We start from the raw sequence: 17,689 nt of genomic DNA, 5'->3' as shown, positions 1-17,689 counted from the left end.
TGTACCTATTATTAAAAAAAAACTTTATTATATCGGATAAAACAGACATTTCTCTCGCGAAAAAATCTTGTGACAATTGTCACAAGATTTTTCAAAGAATTTTCGGTAAGTCTTGACAGGAAATGAGTTCTGTGTCGCAATTTAGATACAGTTGCCGTGTTTCTTGTGACATTTGTCATTAGCTTCGCAAAATAAGAATTTTTTAGTGGCAATATAATGGAGTTTAGTTATTTATTAAAATGTTGGTGGCAAACAAGCACATCGCCCGTCCGATGGTAAGCGGTTACCGTAGCCTATGGAGGCCTGTGACGTCAGCAACAGTGATGTCGACAACTGTCGCACCTGTCACCGTGGTCGTAGTGAAATAGGGGCCAGTAAGTACCTAATAATCGCAGTGGTCTTAAGTGTCACAGACCCTACTGGCGCTTAAGTCCTTTATGACAATTTCTGCCTATTTTAAATTGTTCAAAAAAAAAAGAAACCGAATAATTATATCGGACTACCGAATTTTCACGAGAATCAGTTGAGAAATGTGATATGCAAAGGAGAAGAATTCGGACATACGAAAGCATTTTTGCCCAAGTTGAAACGGAGACCTTCGCCAACGCTCGGTCAATGATGGTTTAGGTACAGCTAGCTGCAGAGAAAAGGTACCACCCCTGCATACAATTATCTATCTGGTCGTACCTTTTCTCTGCAGCTGACTGTACACCTATAAAAATGGTTGTCCCTGCTGTAATTGTATACCGGTACCGTACTTTGTATTTCAACCGGTATAGTTTTACCTTCAAAACGAACCGGTATTGATAAATAATAACGGTACCATACCGCTTATACCGTAAAGAAAGCATGATGCAGTCTCTGCTTTGCACAATTATTGTGTGGACAAAATTCTTATAATCACCGAAACATACATACCTACGCACATAATGTCATTGAAATAAAACATTGTTATTTTATAGTAAATTTATATAATACTCGATATATACACATAACAATAACCAGACCGCAGCGGTATTAGCCTGTAAGCTTCATCTCTTGTCTCCAAATCCGCAAAAACTAGTTAGTACTAAATGCTGGTCTTGCTGTTATTTTATTCTTGAAGATTATGGCTTGTTTCTTGATTATTGAGAACAGCACGTAATCGCACACATATAGACGGAACGAACGGCAACAAAGTAGGTGTAGACACTAAGACTTTCAGGTATTAAACGAATTACGCTTCGTATTAATAGGTAAGTAATATTTAAATGAATATATAATATTCTCTAACGTAAATACAAGATTACAATTGACATCAAATGTCATTGACGTACAGAAGTCATATACTTTTTTTTAATGACGCAAAATTGATACCAGCATAATGAAAATCAATCCCAATCAGTAAAACGAGTCTTTAAACTTTTTTCATTTTAAGCGGGTTTTGAAGGAACAAGTTACTTAAATTCAATTGTAATCGTATTGTTTTAGGATAGTTTACTGCTGTTTTCGATCGTTACGACCTGTAAATAACAACAAATCAAATTTTAAATAAATTTATTTACCCTGTTTTTTGAAATACAATTTATCTACTGGTATACATTTTCGTATGCGTATATGATGAAATGTCTAAATAATGCCAAAAACGAGCTACGACGACGTACACGTCTGCTTCGATCCAAGGCCAGCGGCCATCTGACTCGAAGAAGAATTTTGAGTGATGTCGTCAATGTATGGAAATTGTACGAAAGTTTACATTTGGGATTGAATTTCTGTGTTGTATTTGTGAGTAAAAATATAAGTAGATAATAGTTTGCTAGTTTAGTTATCTAGCTTTCAAAATCACACAACAACTCAATTACTGTTAAAGGCAAAACTGTAATGCGTGTTGCTCAAACGGAACTCCATATTTTGATTTTTGGATACTTTTAGTGTCGATTTGTAGAGAATTACAGCAAATAAAAAATATTATGCCGTGAAGAGCCGGTACACGGCTTCTTCGTGAACAAATTTACGTATAATTTAATGCAGTTATTAAACATTTCTTGAACAAATTGATTGCACAAAGTGAGCTCTAAATCGAAAACGTCATATACCGTCCCCTTAATATAAAAGAAATAGACACACAAAGCAGAACAAAAACGTCAAGAAATGTGGATCCCAATGACGTTTCGCACCATTTGCATTGATGATAAAAACGCTTACGTAAATTTTGAGTCAAGATAAATGTTTCGTACAGAAAAGAGCTTAATGTCGTAAGCATTAAGTGTCAAATTTGCATACATAAGTACCAACACTGTTAAAAAATTTAGTCCGATGGCACTAAACGTAACGTATTTACGTCAAGCAACGTCAAACGAGAATAATGAACGAATGGAGTCACTTTGGTACACTTGAATAGCTATTACTGTACAGAAAAACCAATTGAAGTAATAAATAAAACAAATTTAATTTAATCGGGAGTTTAAATAAAATTAATTCGTGGTTCAAATTCAAACAAATTAAATTTTTAATAAGTAAGTATACGTCTTTAAATACTAATTTCCTTGAAATAAATTCAACTTATTAAATAAAATAACTGTGTATTTTAGATCTACACTGACTCATCGCACGGGTGCACGGGGACATTTAGGTACTGATTGGATTTTTTTTTATAAAGTCCATACTTTATAAAAAAATCGGGTTGTTCCCACTAGTTACCACCAAGTTGATATCAGTGGTAACTACTAGGATTTATTTTTCCCACCTTTTACCACTGGTAACTACTGGGAAAAAGAATTCCCACTAGTTACCACCAAAGCGAAATAACCCAAAAAAATCCTGTGGTTGTCACTGTGTTCAGACAGGTTTAGCATTTACAGTTAGTCGATATAAGCCCTTATTGGTTGTCGGAAACAGGGAAATGGGCCGATCACACAAGTGCCGTTTTGCTTTGTTTAAAACTGCATCACCCCTATCTCTAGCTATAATTAAATAGCAGTCCACTTTGCACGTCGCATAGGTTTTCTTGGAAATCTTGAATTTAAACATAATATTATTCCTTACGAATTCCATATAAAAATAAAAATAAATATTGACCTCACATCGACTCATTAGATTTTTGTTCCTTGACATCCCTTCTTTGGTACTAACAAATTAATTTATTCAAAACCATAAAATTACCACCAAATTACATAAATTATGTAATGCTATCCAAAGAACTAACCGAAAGAAATACATTCCATCCTTTTTCCTTGTTTTATCATTGTTATTTTTACATATTTTAACGGCACATTTCGTAATTGTTGACAACTTCACATTTGAGCGTTTCAAACAAGACTAAACGAAAAAGTAACGCGTGATCTGTTTCAACGTTACTTTTGTGGGGCCATTTTTTGCGGCTGATTGGGTATCCAGTTCTTTATTCTATATCAATGTTAAAATTGGTTTAAATAAGACAACATGATTTTGACGTATATTGCATCCGTCGTCCGCCCATTATCTAGACTAATATTATTACTTTTTTGCGCTGTTGGTACACTACGGATGTCTACCGTCTCCAATTCTCCCTCAATTGCGCTAAGGTTAACTGGAAGAGATCCCTTAAAGGGATAAGTTCGCCTTTGTACTAATGACGAATGTTATTTTTTCTGTTTTGTTCTGATTTTTGTACAATAAAGTGTTTTATTACTACTATAAATGCGAAAATGTGTCAGTCTGTCTGTTATCTCTTCACGCTTAAACCGCTGAACCGATTTTGTTGAAATTTGGTATAGAGATAGTTTGAGTCCCGGAGAAGGTCATAGGGTAGTTTTTATCCCAGAAATCATCCTTTAAGAGGGTGAAAACGGGGGTGGAAGTTTGTATGGGGAATTAACAAAAAGCAGCAGACTGGATAAAATAAATAGCTACCTACCTAATTTACTAATTCCATGTAGACGAAGTCGCGGGCAAAAGCTAGTTCTAAATAAAAGTTTGTATTTTTTTCTGTCGCCAGTGAGCTTATGCAGCCCGGAGCCTCGAAACCGACTTCGGACATCATCAGAGCCATGACCAGAGGGAAGACTAACAGGATATCACCTGAATCTTTAGTCAAGTAAGGGCTACACATTATTTAATTACTTTTATTTTATTTTTTATTTATTTTATTTTATTTATTGAGAAACAAACGGTCATATACAAAAATCTGTACATAAATAGTTAACTCCCACAAGACCTACAGTTTCCTTAAATTGTAACTGTGCTAAATAGGTACTATATAATATAAATGCACATACATTTACACTACAAGTATAACTTTAACAAAAAATATTTGAGAAGTTACACATTATGTCATAAACTTTAATCTTTAATCTGAAATTTAATGTAATCTAAGGGTTTGGAACATTGGTGAATTGTATTTTTAAAATAAGAAGGCAAGTACAAAAGGCTTATTTCCAAATTTCCTTTCATGACAGTGACAATTCACCGTATGTACCAGGGATGTTGCGAATATCCGCATCCGCATCCGCAACCGCGGAACTTCCGCACTATTTTCAACATCCGCATCCGCATAAAATCGATGCGGATTTAATGCGGATGCGGATGTGGAACAGGTCGGTACAGGAACGTCTTAGCATCGGCGTAAGTGCTAGACTGCTAGGTAATTTAGTCATTAACCGAAAAAAACCTATTAGAAATGAGCAGTCAAGCGTGAGTGGGACTTAATGTACGGAACCCTTGGAACGAGAGACCGACTCGCACTTGGCCGGTTTTTTGAAATAAAAATTACTAAAATGTAATATTTGACGTTTTTTATGGTACTATCTTGACATCCGCATCCGCATCCGCATCCGCGGATGTCAAAAAATCGACATCCGCAACATCCCTGGTATGTATGTACGTCCAATAGGGAATATTACGCGAAACTCTGCGTAAGGGGCGCCACTCCCACAATAAGTCACAATCTAAGGGTCTACCGCAAACGAGAGAGTCGATATTTTGTGATCTAACCTCTGTATCACTCTTGCATATTAGAGCGATAAAGAGGCAGATAGCCGAGTTTCGATTTCGCGTTTCCCGGTAGGCCCTTTGTAAACACACCGCCTTGATGTATCAATGTCATATTTGATTGTCTGTGAAAACTTGTCAAAAAACCGTTTAAGGTACAGTATGTATAAGTTACTCTATGGTTTACTAAAGGCGCTAGTGCTGCACTCTGGCGGCAAAACATTGCAGTAATATCCCCTATAATAGGGGGACTGAAAAGTTCGCGGCCTTAGAAAAAAAGAAAGAGAGTATTATAAAGTAAATGTTAATTATTAGTCGTTAACACATTCACTGCCACCGACGCACATGTGCGTCGACCGTCATACAAGTTTGTTCCTAGGCCACGCCCCCTGGCAGTGAATGCGTTAATAATCGTTAGTAACGCCGGAAATATTTAAACCAGGGATCGGAACCGGTTTTTTGCAAAAACATAGAAATAACCATATTTTTCGAATTATTTTATACTCGAAATGTAGGACTCAGTTGTGTTTTTACGTTACGACTTCGTATTATTAGATTGCCCAATTAGAAATGAAGTAATTAGCAAAGAACGTAAAAATAACGTTTCCGTTCCCATACAAAAATACCGGTATCCGATCCCTGATTTAAACTGCCAAAGAGGCGGGGAAAAAAGCAGTATAGTTTTTTTTTTTTCGCGAATATTTAAGCCTCCCCTCGTCCCAATAACAATGGTTCTTTCCACAGGTACTTCCGTCCGCTAGAGTTGTGGCTGCGGGTTCAAAACCGTGACGAGCCCCTTATCGGCTGGAGCTCCAACTATCACGACGTTGCTCTATTCGCGCCGCTCCGAGACGCCACAGAACGGACCGGGGCGTCGAATGTGTTAATATTGCTCGTGGTTATATTATGTTTCTTTAAATAAAATCTTTGAGTTAAATGAACTGTATTTTTATTTTGTTCCTCTTAACCTTTTGGACGCCAATGACCGATATATCCGCACCGTAGGTTCAACGCCAAAGACCGATTAATCGGTCACAGACCACAGAGCAACATAGACCTACGTGCATATGCATAAAGTTCAATTTCAGTTTTGGCACTTCGGTGACGTGGCGTCAGTGTGACAGCTTTTGTGTTTGACACGGCGTCGAAAAGGTTAAATAGGTACCTCGTGGTAGGGTTAAATAGGTAACTCCAGCCGGAGTTTACTCCTTGCATAAAGAGCTTTGCATGCTTTAGACCTGTCAGACTGTCTCCCATTCTTCCTGATGTTTGGTCTTGGTATGGTCTTTAATAGCCGTTGTGATGGTTCCCTGCGAGAGCCCCACGAATGGTTCCAGATGTAATTACTAACAATCTTATGGATATTTATGTCTGAATTAAATAAATTGATAGATTGATAAAAAATATAACGTTTTTTGCGTGATTTCTGTACACATCAAAGTTTTTCTATCAATTTAGCGCAAACGAATATTCGAAAGTACATATTACAGGCAAGAGTTGAAAATAGAGTTCCGGTTATAATATTAGCTGAAAATGGTTGAGCAATCGACTTTTCGTTCGTCACGACATCTATTGTCAAGTATCAGTACTGATAATACCGCTACTCGATGCTAGACGTAGACTATGAAAAAAATAGGCGTTTTGGTACAGTCGCCATCAGATATATCGGAGCGGTCAAGGTGTTCACAATATCTAAACACGCACTCTAACGCCTTGACAATAGAGGCGTGTTCAGATATTTGTGAACGCCTTGGCCGCTCCGATATATCTGATGGCGACTGTACGAAAACTGAAGTATGGAGTGAGCACTCTATGTACTTATTTCCCTATGATTTATTGTAATAACAAAAATGCATTTAAAGATGTAAAAATATTTATTTCAATAAAATATTGTATAATATCGGACGGAATTTCATTTCTTCTCATAATTAATAGATACAAAAATATAGAATTCAATGTTTTTATAAGTACATATATTCATGTTTATAAAAAAATATCACAAAGACTATTTTGCAGTCAAATTTTATGTACAGTCGCCATCAGTTGTATCGGAGCGGCCGAGATGCTCAGAAATATCTGTTCACGCCTCTATTGCCAAGGCGTAGAGGGCGTGTTCAGATATTTTTGAGCACCTCGGCCGCCCCGATATATCTAATGGTGACTGTGCCTGCCTACTACTCGTTATTACAACGTTTTCAGGCCTCATAGGAAGACTACAATATAATAATCTGGCACTTTACACATAAAAATAATTTCATAACATACAAAAAAATACAATACCCTGTAGAAGATTGGATAATTTATAATATTTAATATAAAATCAATTTAAGTGTGCTGTCATAAGTTATATGATTTAAAACTTATGTCTAAAATTGAGCATTTTGTTTTCAAAAACTTTTTAGTAATCACTTAAGTACTTAAGACCATTTTACGGATCCGTTCCGTTTTGTAACCAAGTTATTCCCATAATATGATTGAAAATCAGTTTCAAGTTTATTTTTCGCGGTCAATTTGCGAAAAAAAATTGAATTCCCATTTTATAGCAGGTTAAATGGGATTTTGAAAAAATCTAACAATCTAGAATGAGTTAGGAATTTATTTTTACCAAAATTGTAACTGGTTACTAAATGGAACAAAACCAATTTTACATTTGAGATTATTAAATGGTAAAAGATACTAAAGTGACCAGGAACAAACGCCATTTGAATTTATACTACACATATATTTATGTTATACATAAAATTCAGCTTACAATATATATTTACATTAAACCAAAAAAACACAACTTAATAAATTTATGACTTATCATTATCAATCATATACTTACAGCAAATAATAAAAAAATCAACATAGCCTGACTACAAAATTGAGATTCTTTAAATACGCGGTAACAAAAAGTTACAAAAGTATAAAAAAACACCCTGGCAGTGATAATACTTATAAAAAATTGTGACAAAAATTAAAGCATCGACTTTAAGGAACAACTTTCAAATACAACCACTAATTTGTCTTGAGTATGTTTCATTCAAATAAAAATAATAAAAAAATGATTTTTTTCATAATAATCCTGAAAATCTGTAGAAAAAAATCTTAATATACTCTGGCAAACCCACTTTGTCAGTAGAAAAATGCGCGAAATTCAAATTTTCGATGGGAGCGCCTAGATTTTTCAAATTTTCCGCCTTTTAGTGGGTACTTACGGAAACGGCTTGCCAAACTATACGTAAGTATAGGTCAAAATAACACAGACAAAAGCATGGTCTAATAAAACATGGTCTTATCTTCCCAGAGTGTCACTTGCCTACGTCACAGAAACATTGCCACTTTATTTCAACATAACATGTTACATGGGTACATTATATCTATGGTTAATAAGTTAAAATATTTCTTTATAATTTTATAATTTTCATTTATATGTATTTTATCTTAAATTTTACAATAACACGTCATTTTTAATTATTCGTTAGCAATATCTTCCGATTCACGAAAGAAATTTCAGACGTTCGGGTAATTCTGTGGTTAAAATTCTCCCACATTTTAAAGTTTGAGAACCTGTAAACAGCACGATGACGTAGGCAAGTGACAGTTAGGTCATTCGCGAATCTCAGAAGAGAGTACCAGGCGGAGTATATTATTATACCATGGACAAAAGTATTTTTATCATAAATGTTTTTAGTCTAATGAAAAGTCTATTACATTGACTATAATAATAACATTTTTCTAATCGGGCCATGTCCATGAAAGAAAGCATTGGAAACTGTCTTTTTTACGCTAGAAAAAAACAATCAATCTTCTAGCTAAAAGCTAAAAATATACCCTCGAAAGGCTCGAAAGTAACTCAACATACTCAAGACTAAATTTCTGCACGTTAAATCTCAAAATCCGCCAACTTCCTAAAGCACACGCCCAAAAATATGCACAGAGTAATCAAAATGGAGTCGCTCACTAACCTCAGAACGTTATTTTTGAAAAAAGAATACGTTTTTTTCTTCGTCAGCCGCCGCTTGTCGACGTTCACTTTTTTCGGCCAGCTTTCAAAATTGGAAGGCACGTTTTGACACTGGCTCGGGTAGCGTTTGCGCGCGAAACCGTTGGACTTTTTCGCTTGCACGCAAATGTCAAATATGACGCCATTTTCTTTGAGTGACGTTTGCAGATCGTTGTCTGTGGAATTTAAAAAATGAGGGAGTGTTATATAGACATAGACATTTATTCATAACATTTTAAATATTACATGTCAAGCATTATTCAGTTCTTATAATATGTGATGAGGTTGTTAACTATTTAAAACATTTTATCTACACACATGTCATTAGTGCTGTATAATGCGTTCAGAAACCGTATTTAGATAATGAACTAACTATATTAAAAAGCTGATATTAACTTAGAGTAGAATATGTATTATTAATAAATGGCAGGGATGAACATAGGATAGTTTTTATCATGGATATTAGCTATTAATATTAGTTTTACATACCTATATCAATTTTTATAGAACGTAGATTATACGGCACATCGTTGGAATACACGACATTTCCTTTGTCATTTATGATGAAGAGAAAGAAATCGGCCACGTCTTCTGTTGTCCGGACGAACCAGTGCGCGTGTATTGTTGACTGCGAACTGAAATAAATTATAGTGATTATAGTGAAATATGAGGTCCTGGCGAACTACCGTAAAATGGGGTGAGTAGGGGCAAAACTGACATTCAAACCTCGATAACATTTTATTTTTACCTATGCAAACTGAATGGTGTATATAATAAGTGTTCCGGACGTTTGTATTTTAGTTTTTATTTTATTTTGGGTAGTTCCATTTCATAACTTTGACGATAAACCGGAAATCCCACCTCACCCCGTAGTCCCTCATGATTGGGGTGAGATGGAATTTCATACAAAGGTGATTTTGGAAGATTGTTGGATCGGTTTTTTTTTATTATGAGTATTGCTATAGCTCCATTTTAAATTGGAATACATTATTTTTGTAGCAGTAGCCTTAAAATCCCATCTCACCCCCCTTTCATCCCTTCTCTCCCCATTCATAACCCAACTCTCCCCGCGAACCCTACTCACCCCATTTTACGGTATTTATTTGTCCCGCTTCCAGTAGAAACCACAGGGTGCTGGTGTGTTGAGGCCAAGGCCTTATTGGGGGAGGTGGGGAGACGCATGCGGGGGAGGGGTTTGGATCCTCGCTCTGGGTTCTTCCTCATGCAAAGGTTATCCATCGCGGTTCAACGTGGCAACGCAGCGAGCGTGATGGGCACTTTTGCATGGGGAGGGGGGGGGGGGATAGATTTTATCGGCTAGTTAAATTTAGTTTAAGTGTAATTTGTGTTTTATTTTTTAAGTTTTCTTGTATCATTAGTTAGTTTAGATCGTATGTTTAGACGACCGGTCTGGCCTAGTGGGTAGTGACCCTGCCTGCTAAGCCGATGGTCCTGGGTTCGAATCCCGGTAAGGGCATTTATTTGTGTGATAAACACTAATATTTGTTCCGGAGTCATGGATGTTTTCTATGTATATAAGTATGTATTTATCTATATAAGTATGTATATCGTCGCCTAGTACCCATAGTACAAGCTTTGCTTAGTTTGGGGCTAGGTTGATCTGAGTAAGATGTCCCCCAATATTTATTTATTTATTTTTATGTTTTTTTAAGTTACTTTAATAAAATACCTTTTTACGAAGGGATTATAGTGAAATAACATGTTGTGAAATAACATGTCTGCCGCATACACCCTGAAATGTGGGCCAAAATGGTTACCGAGTGGGATCCACGGAACACCATCGATGGTGCAGGTGGGGGTTCAGGCAGACCAAAGAGATGGCGGGACGATTTGGACGCATTTTATCCGGATTGGCGCGAGGGTGCAAGCGACAGGGTTGACTGGAGGAAAGGAGGGGAGGCCTTTGCCCAGCAGCGGGACACTAAACCAGGCTAACAAAAAAAAAAGAAAAAAAAACATCGTTGCTGGACATTTTTAGAAAAAGCTTTCCATTTACTTTCCTGCGAAAATTTTCATTCTTAGGTTATTTCCACTCGGAAACATAAAATTGATTGAAAAATCGATAAAAATTCAAAATAAATGTCGGATTTCTGACGCATTTTCAGTATTTTATAAAACCCGACTTATTATGGTAGGGTATTTTATGATTTCGTTCCCAGGCCGGACGACCCGATAGTCGGGATCGTGGTAGGGTCTAAGAGATGTATCCACTTTTTCACTTTATTACAATGCAATAAGGTGAAAAAGTGGATACATCTCTTTGTAGTCGACTGTACTACAGCTTTATATGAAGAAATTTTTGTGGCCTGGCGCGGATGTCTTGTTTGGCTGGGTGGCAATTAAAGTGTTAAAGGAAAAATACTTATTACTGTATATCCCTAAAGCTCAAATCCGGTTCCAGCTCAAAATCAAACTCCTCCGCCCCAAATTCCTGAATTTTCTCCCCTAACCCTATTCTTGGCGCATTTTCTCCCCTAACCCTATATCTTGGCGCATTTTCTCCCCTAACCCTATTCTTGGCACATTTTCTCCCCTAACCCTATATCTTGGCGCATTTTCTCCCCTAACCCTATTCTTGGCGCATTTTCTCCCCTAACCCTATATCTTGGCGCATTTTCTCCCCTAACCCTAGGCGCATTTTCTCCCCTAACCCTATTCTTGGCCGTTCCTCATCTATATTATTTAAAGGAAAAATACTTACTACTGTATATCTCTAAAGCTCAAATCCGGTTCCAGCTCAAAATCAAACTCTTCCGCCCCGAACTCCTTAATTTTTTCCTCTAGTCCTATATTTTTGGCGCACAGCAGCCGTTCCTCGTCTATGGTGTATAAAGGCTGCCCGGCCATAGACAAGGGCTCGGAGCAGGTGATGTTGTAGTCTATGGTTCGGTGGTTCAGGAGGTGTTTCAGGGGACGAGTGAAGCAGTCGCATTTTAGGTTGTTTCCTGAAAAAAAAAACCATTCAAGTGCGAGTCGGACTCACCCACCGAGGGTTACAGCGGCAACAGAAATACATCGTCTGTGAAAATTTCAACTGTCTAGCTATCACGGTTCATGAGATACAGCCAGGCCCCTATTTCACCATGGTGACAGGTGCGACAATTGTCGACATCACTGTTACTGACGTCACAGGCCTCCATAGGCTATGGTAACCGCTTACCATCGGACGGGCGGTGTGCTTGTTTGCCACCAACATTTTATTTTTAATAAAACTCCATTATATCGCCTATAAATAAGTACTTATTTTGCGAAGCTAATGACAATTGTCACAAGAAACACGACACTTGTCCCGAAATTCCGACACAGAACTCATTTCCTGTCAAGAATTACACGAAATTCTTTGAAATCTTGTGACAATTGTCATTAACATCGCAAGAGAAATACCTGTTTATTTCCGATATAATAAAGTTTTTTTTAATAATGATGGTGGCAAACAGGAATACGGCCCGCCCGATGGTAAGCGGTAACCGTAGCCCATGGATGCCTGTGACGTCAGCAACAGTGATGTTTTACAATTGTCGCACCTGTCACCAATGTGAAATTGGGGCCTGGTGACAGGTGACAGACACACGGACGGTGGAGCCTTAGTAACAAGGGCGTAGCCAGCCAGTGAACTAGGGGGTGGCGAGTTGATAGGCCTGGGGGGGGGGGGGGCAGAGGCCACAGAGGGGCATGCATTGTATGTAAAATTTGCTGTACCTGCCTACGCCCATGCTTAGTAATAGGGTCCCGTTTTTACCCTTTGGGTACGGAACCCTAAAAAATTAACACTAAATAGTCAATTAAGATTTTAGGCGACGTCGTTTATAGATTACATTTAAATTTTAACAACGGTTACAACATGGTTACAACAAAATATGGGTAATAAATTAAAAAGTGGAAAAATTACTGTCTTGAGTTCAAGTCTCACCCAAGACAGTATTTTTCCACTTTTAAATTTATTCTAAGCTTAATAGCATCGTTCGCAGACGTTTCTGCTTGTTAAAAATTAAAATGGGTAATAAAGTTAACTGGAAGAGATCCCTCCATCTTCCTTACCATCGCTGGATGGAAAGTGTCCAGCAAATTGTCCCGCACATACTGCACCCGAAACGTTTGATCGGCATTTCTTGTAATTAATCAGAAATATCCAGCAAATTGTGAACTTACCTTCAAAATAAACTTTCATCCCCTGGTCCCTCATCTTTCTAACCAACGCTGGATGGAATGTGTCCAGCAAGTTATCTCGCACATCCAGCACTCGAAGCTAGGTCATTGATAATTTGTTTGAGCGGCATTTCTTGTAATTAATTAGAAATACCCAGCAAATTGTGAACTTACCTTCAAAATAAACTTTCATCCCCTGGTCCCTCATCTTTCTAACCAACGCTGGATGGAATGTGTCCAGCAAGTTATCCCGCACGTCCAGCACCCGAAGCTTGGTCGCGTTGACAATCTGTTTTATCGGTATTTCTTGCAGCGTATTGTTTTGTACATACAATTCGGTTAGGTTCTCTGGTAGATTGAATTGAAGATCGGCTGGAAAGTATAGAATCATTTATATGCCACGCCAAATGCAATGTGTTTAGTTTTATCATAGAGAAATATAAGTAAAGAAAGAGTGGTAACTCCATACATCGGTTTTCTTACCAAAATGCGAGTTATTTCATCATCTATTGTCAACTAGCAGAACTGATAATGTCCGCTACTTGACGCTAAATGTCGACTGCCAAATTTTGATAAGAAAACTGATGAATGGAGTTAGCAGTCTTTCTTTACTTATATTTCTATGGTTTTATGTGTGTCGGATTAGTGATTATTTTATTTTTTGAAGTGAAAACTTCTTTAGCGGCGCTGGGCACTTTTTGAGGTGGGGATAAAATGATAAACTCGAGACAGCGTAAGGCGATCACGTGACCGTAAGATTTAGATGGCCACTCATTTAGATGGCATTTAAATCAATAAAGAAAAACTCAATGACATTACATGAAAAAGGTTCTAATCTTGTACGGGCTGAAATATGAGGATCTCACAGTTACATTCTAACTTTATACCTATCACTCAAATATAATTCAATAAAGCTACATCTTGATGAAATCGCTAATAAAAGTGAACTCTAGTACTGGTGAATAAAACTCAAATTATCATGACCAAATATATTTAGAATTTAGATGCGAGGTCTGCAAGGTAACTTTACAATTTCTACTCGAATTTTAAACAATTAACGCTACAAATTTGAATTTCGAATTTTAAACAAGTTCACTGACCAGCAATTTCGGAACTAAAGTTTTTCAATAGAAAGGAGGATGGGTCAATTATACATAGTGCTGCAGACATTTTGGACTAGTCATTGAGTTTTCACTTCTGCCGGCACTCCCGGAGTGCACCCGTTGTTTTTTTTTATTTATTCAAACATATTACACAGTATTACAGTGAGACACTAAGGCACTGTGGAATGCCTACAATATGATTGATTTGATAATAGATCGTTACCCAGCAGAGCAGTGTGCATGTGCTTTATCGAGGCGTATCGTATCACTTTTATAAATAATAATTAATAAATAATACATTTGTTTTTTAATCAAATTTTGAAATAGGATATATACTTACATGTCCTGGAAACTAAATCCTTCAACTGGTTATCAGACAGATCCAGTACTTCAAGGGATGTTAAGTTACCAAGAACATCTGAAAGAATAATTGTATTATTAAACTTGAAATACCTAGAATTACCTAACCGAATCCTAATGAATGTTATTAAATATTTACCATTCAAAATCATCATTTTAAAAGTCAATTCTACCAGCAAACATAAGAAAACAAGTCAAAATTGGCATTTGATTACTTCGCCTCGCATGTGAATAAAATGCAACTTTGCTATCAGTTTTTGAACAATCAAGACAGACACCAGTTGGTGTGGTGAAAAGTAAAATTTTAGTTTTATTCAGTATGGATTTCCGCAAAGTTGCGCCTGGTTCTATTAACCTTTTAACCGCTAGCAATTTTTGATCGAGCGTGCTCGTGTCGCCACCGACAGTAATTGTACCACGCAGAGTAAGGTTGGCATAGTTACGCGAGTTATAAATGTGCTGTAAAAACCAAATCAGATCTTTGTCTTATTTATCAGACTGTGGCGAAATGAGCTGGATATGTAATGTCTTATATATCAGACTCTGGCGGTTAAAGGGTTAATTAATACTTACTATTCCTAATATCATTAATAATATTTCCCTTCAATATGAGTTTCTTAAGTTTCTTAGTGCCAAGTGTAAGGTCCAGGGTCAGAACTGGGATCTCGTTGTAACTGAGGTCCACTTCGAACTGTCTGTACGGGAGTGATATTAACTAAAGACAATACTTACTATTTCTAATATCATTGATAATACATATTTCCTTTCAATACGAGTCTCTTAAGTTTCTTAGTGCCAAGTGTAAGGTCCAGGGTCAGAACTGGGATCTCGTTGTAACTGAAGTCCACTTCGAACTGTCTGTACGGGAGTGATATTAACTACAGACAATACTTACTATTCCTAATATCATTGATAATACATATTTCCTTTCAATACGAGTCTCTTAAGTTTCTTAGTGCCAAGTGTAAGGTCCAGGGTCAGAACTGGGATCTCGTTGTAACTGAGGTCCACTTCGAACAGTCTGTACGGGAGTGATATTAACTACAGACAATACTTACTATTTCTAATATCGTTGATAATATTTCCCTTCAATATGAGTTTCTTAAGTTTCTTAGTGCCAAGTGTAAGGTCCAGGGTCAGAACTGGGATCTCGTTGTAACTGAGGTCCACTTCGAACAGTCTGTACGGGAGTGATATTAACTACAGACAATACTTACTATTCCTAATATCGTTGATAATATTTCCCTTCAATATGAGTTTCTTAAGTTTCTTAGTGCCAAGTGTAAGGTCCAGGGTCAGAACTGGGATCTCGTTGTAACTGAGGTCCACTTCGAACAGTCTGTACGGGAGTGATATTAACTACAGACAATACTTACTATTCCTAATATCATTGATAATATTTCCTTTCAATATGAGTTTCTTAAGTTTCTTAGTGCCAAGTGTAAGGTCCAGGGTCAGAACTGGGATCTCGTTGTAACTGAGGTCCACTTCGAACAGTCGGTACGGGATCCAGGGATTCGCGGGGAACATTTTCTTGGTCAGAAAGCCGAAGCGGTTATGACTTAGGTCCACCTAAAAAAAAAAATTATGAATAGGATATTCCCCTAAATCAGTTTCTTTTTAGGGTTCCGTACCCAAAGGGTAAAAACGGGACCCTATTACTAAGACTCCGCTGTCCGTCTGTCTGTCTGTCTGTCCGTCTGTCTGTCTGTCACCAGGCTGTATCTCACGAACCGTGATAGCTAGGCAGTTGAAATTTTCACAGACACATTTATATATATTTTATCTGATTAATTCAATGTCAATAATTTAATACGTTTGCGCGTATTGGCGCGCACCAAACGCATTGCGAGTCGTGTCACAAGGCATCTCGCTCGCACTCATTCGGTTAACCTACCTTTTCCAGAGACAGGCAATCGTCTAATAATCCGTGTGTTTTGTTGTCGATCCTCTCCAAATAGTTGTGTGACAGATCCAATTTCCTATAACAAATAAATATATACATACAAACATGAACGCTGAAAACAATACACTCTTTTTGTTTGGGCAGTCGTGTAATAATTAAAGCGATGATACTTATGATAAACAAACAATAGTAATAATTTTTTGGTAAAAAAAAAACATTTTTGATTTTTTATCGCTGACTGTCCTTTTCTTGAAGATTCAAGATAATTAACTTATCGCGACAATGTTAACAAACCCAAATACACGTGCGAATAGGTAATTCGCAACTCGTGTCGATTTATCAAACAATTGACTGATTGGTGACTAATTAAAAAAAATTGTTTTTTAATAAAAAGACACGTCAAGATCGCTTAACTTCTAAAGTAGAGTCCAGACGAGCTGGGCAAATCGACCGATTTGATCAGGAAAATAATTGGCGCCAATCTCATCTAGCGTCCACACGTACGCAAATTTAATCACCAATTTGCATTCCGTAGATACTAATTTCGAAAATTGGCATTTTTGTGTCCGCACCTGCTGATTTGATCGGGGAATCAAATTGGCGTTTGCGTCCGCACGGCCCGATTCGATCGGACAATTTCATCAGATTGGCGTAAAATTGTCTCGTCTAGACTCCACTTATTGCTACAAAAAACGGACTATAGGCGTCTCTTCTTTATCATCATCTTCCTCGCGTTGTCCCGGCATTTTGCCACGGCTCATGGGAGCCTGGGGTCCGCTTGGCAACTAATTCCAGTAATTGACGTGGGCACTAGTTTTTACGAAAGCAACTGCCATCTGACCTTCCAACCCAGAGGGTAAACTAGGCCCGTATTGGGATTAGTCCGGTTTCCTCGCGATGTTTTCCTTCACCGAAAAGCGACTGGTAAATATCAAATGATATTTCGTACATAAGTTCCGAAAAACTCATTAGTATGAGCTGGGGTTTGAACCCGCGACCTCCGGATTGCAAGTCGCACGCTCTTACCGCTAGGCCACCAGCGCTTCATCTCAGCGCGTCTCTTCTTTATAACATAACATACCTTAAAGCGACCAGCCCCTTAAAGGCCTCATTGGTGACCCTCTCCAGCATATTGTTCCTCAACGACAGGTCCAGCAGCTGCTGCAGACCCTTGAAGGACTCCTGGGCTATGTCCACCAGCTGGTTGTCCGAGAGGTC

The 17,689-nt window shown here is 37.5% G+C and overlaps 2 protein-coding genes across 2 annotated transcripts in view; one reads left to right on the top strand and one right to left on the bottom strand.

Annotated features, from left to right (window-relative positions):
- The window catches only part of LOC134659280 (angiotensin-converting enzyme-like), a 30,263-nt gene extending 24,394 nt beyond the window's left edge, over window positions 1–5,869 (top strand). Inside the window, exons 16-17 of the mRNA XM_063514933.1 lie at window positions 3,956–4,054; window positions 5,692–5,869. Coding sequence (XP_063371003.1) covers window positions 3,956–4,054; window positions 5,692–5,869 — 277 coding nt within the window. The remainder of the gene's footprint in view (window positions 1–3,955; window positions 4,055–5,691) is intronic.
- Window positions 5,870–8,808: 2,939 nt separating this feature from the next.
- LOC134659275 (protein artichoke) overlaps window positions 8,809–17,689 on the bottom strand; it is a 28,987-nt gene continuing 20,106 nt past the window's right edge. Inside the window, exons 15-21 of the mRNA XM_063514926.1 lie at window positions 16,463–16,547; window positions 15,942–16,137; window positions 14,546–14,623; window positions 13,277–13,474; window positions 11,658–11,901; window positions 9,425–9,570; window positions 8,809–9,111 (exon numbers count right to left, since the gene is read on the bottom strand). Of these exons, the coding sequence (XP_063370996.1) occupies window positions 8,816–9,111; window positions 9,425–9,570; window positions 11,658–11,901; window positions 13,277–13,474; window positions 14,546–14,623; window positions 15,942–16,137; window positions 16,463–16,547 (1,243 nt within the window). The 3' untranslated portion in view covers window positions 8,809–8,815. The remainder of the gene's footprint in view (window positions 9,112–9,424; window positions 9,571–11,657; window positions 11,902–13,276; window positions 13,475–14,545; window positions 14,624–15,941; window positions 16,138–16,462; window positions 16,548–17,689) is intronic.

Source organism: Cydia amplana, chromosome 24 (assembly GCF_948474715.1).
Source record: "Cydia amplana chromosome 24, ilCydAmpl1.1, whole genome shotgun sequence".
Classification (NCBI taxonomy): domain Eukaryota; kingdom Metazoa; phylum Arthropoda; class Insecta; order Lepidoptera; family Tortricidae; genus Cydia; species Cydia amplana.
Note: the sequence above shows the minus strand (reverse complement) of the source record. Positions and strands in the feature narration are given on the sequence as shown.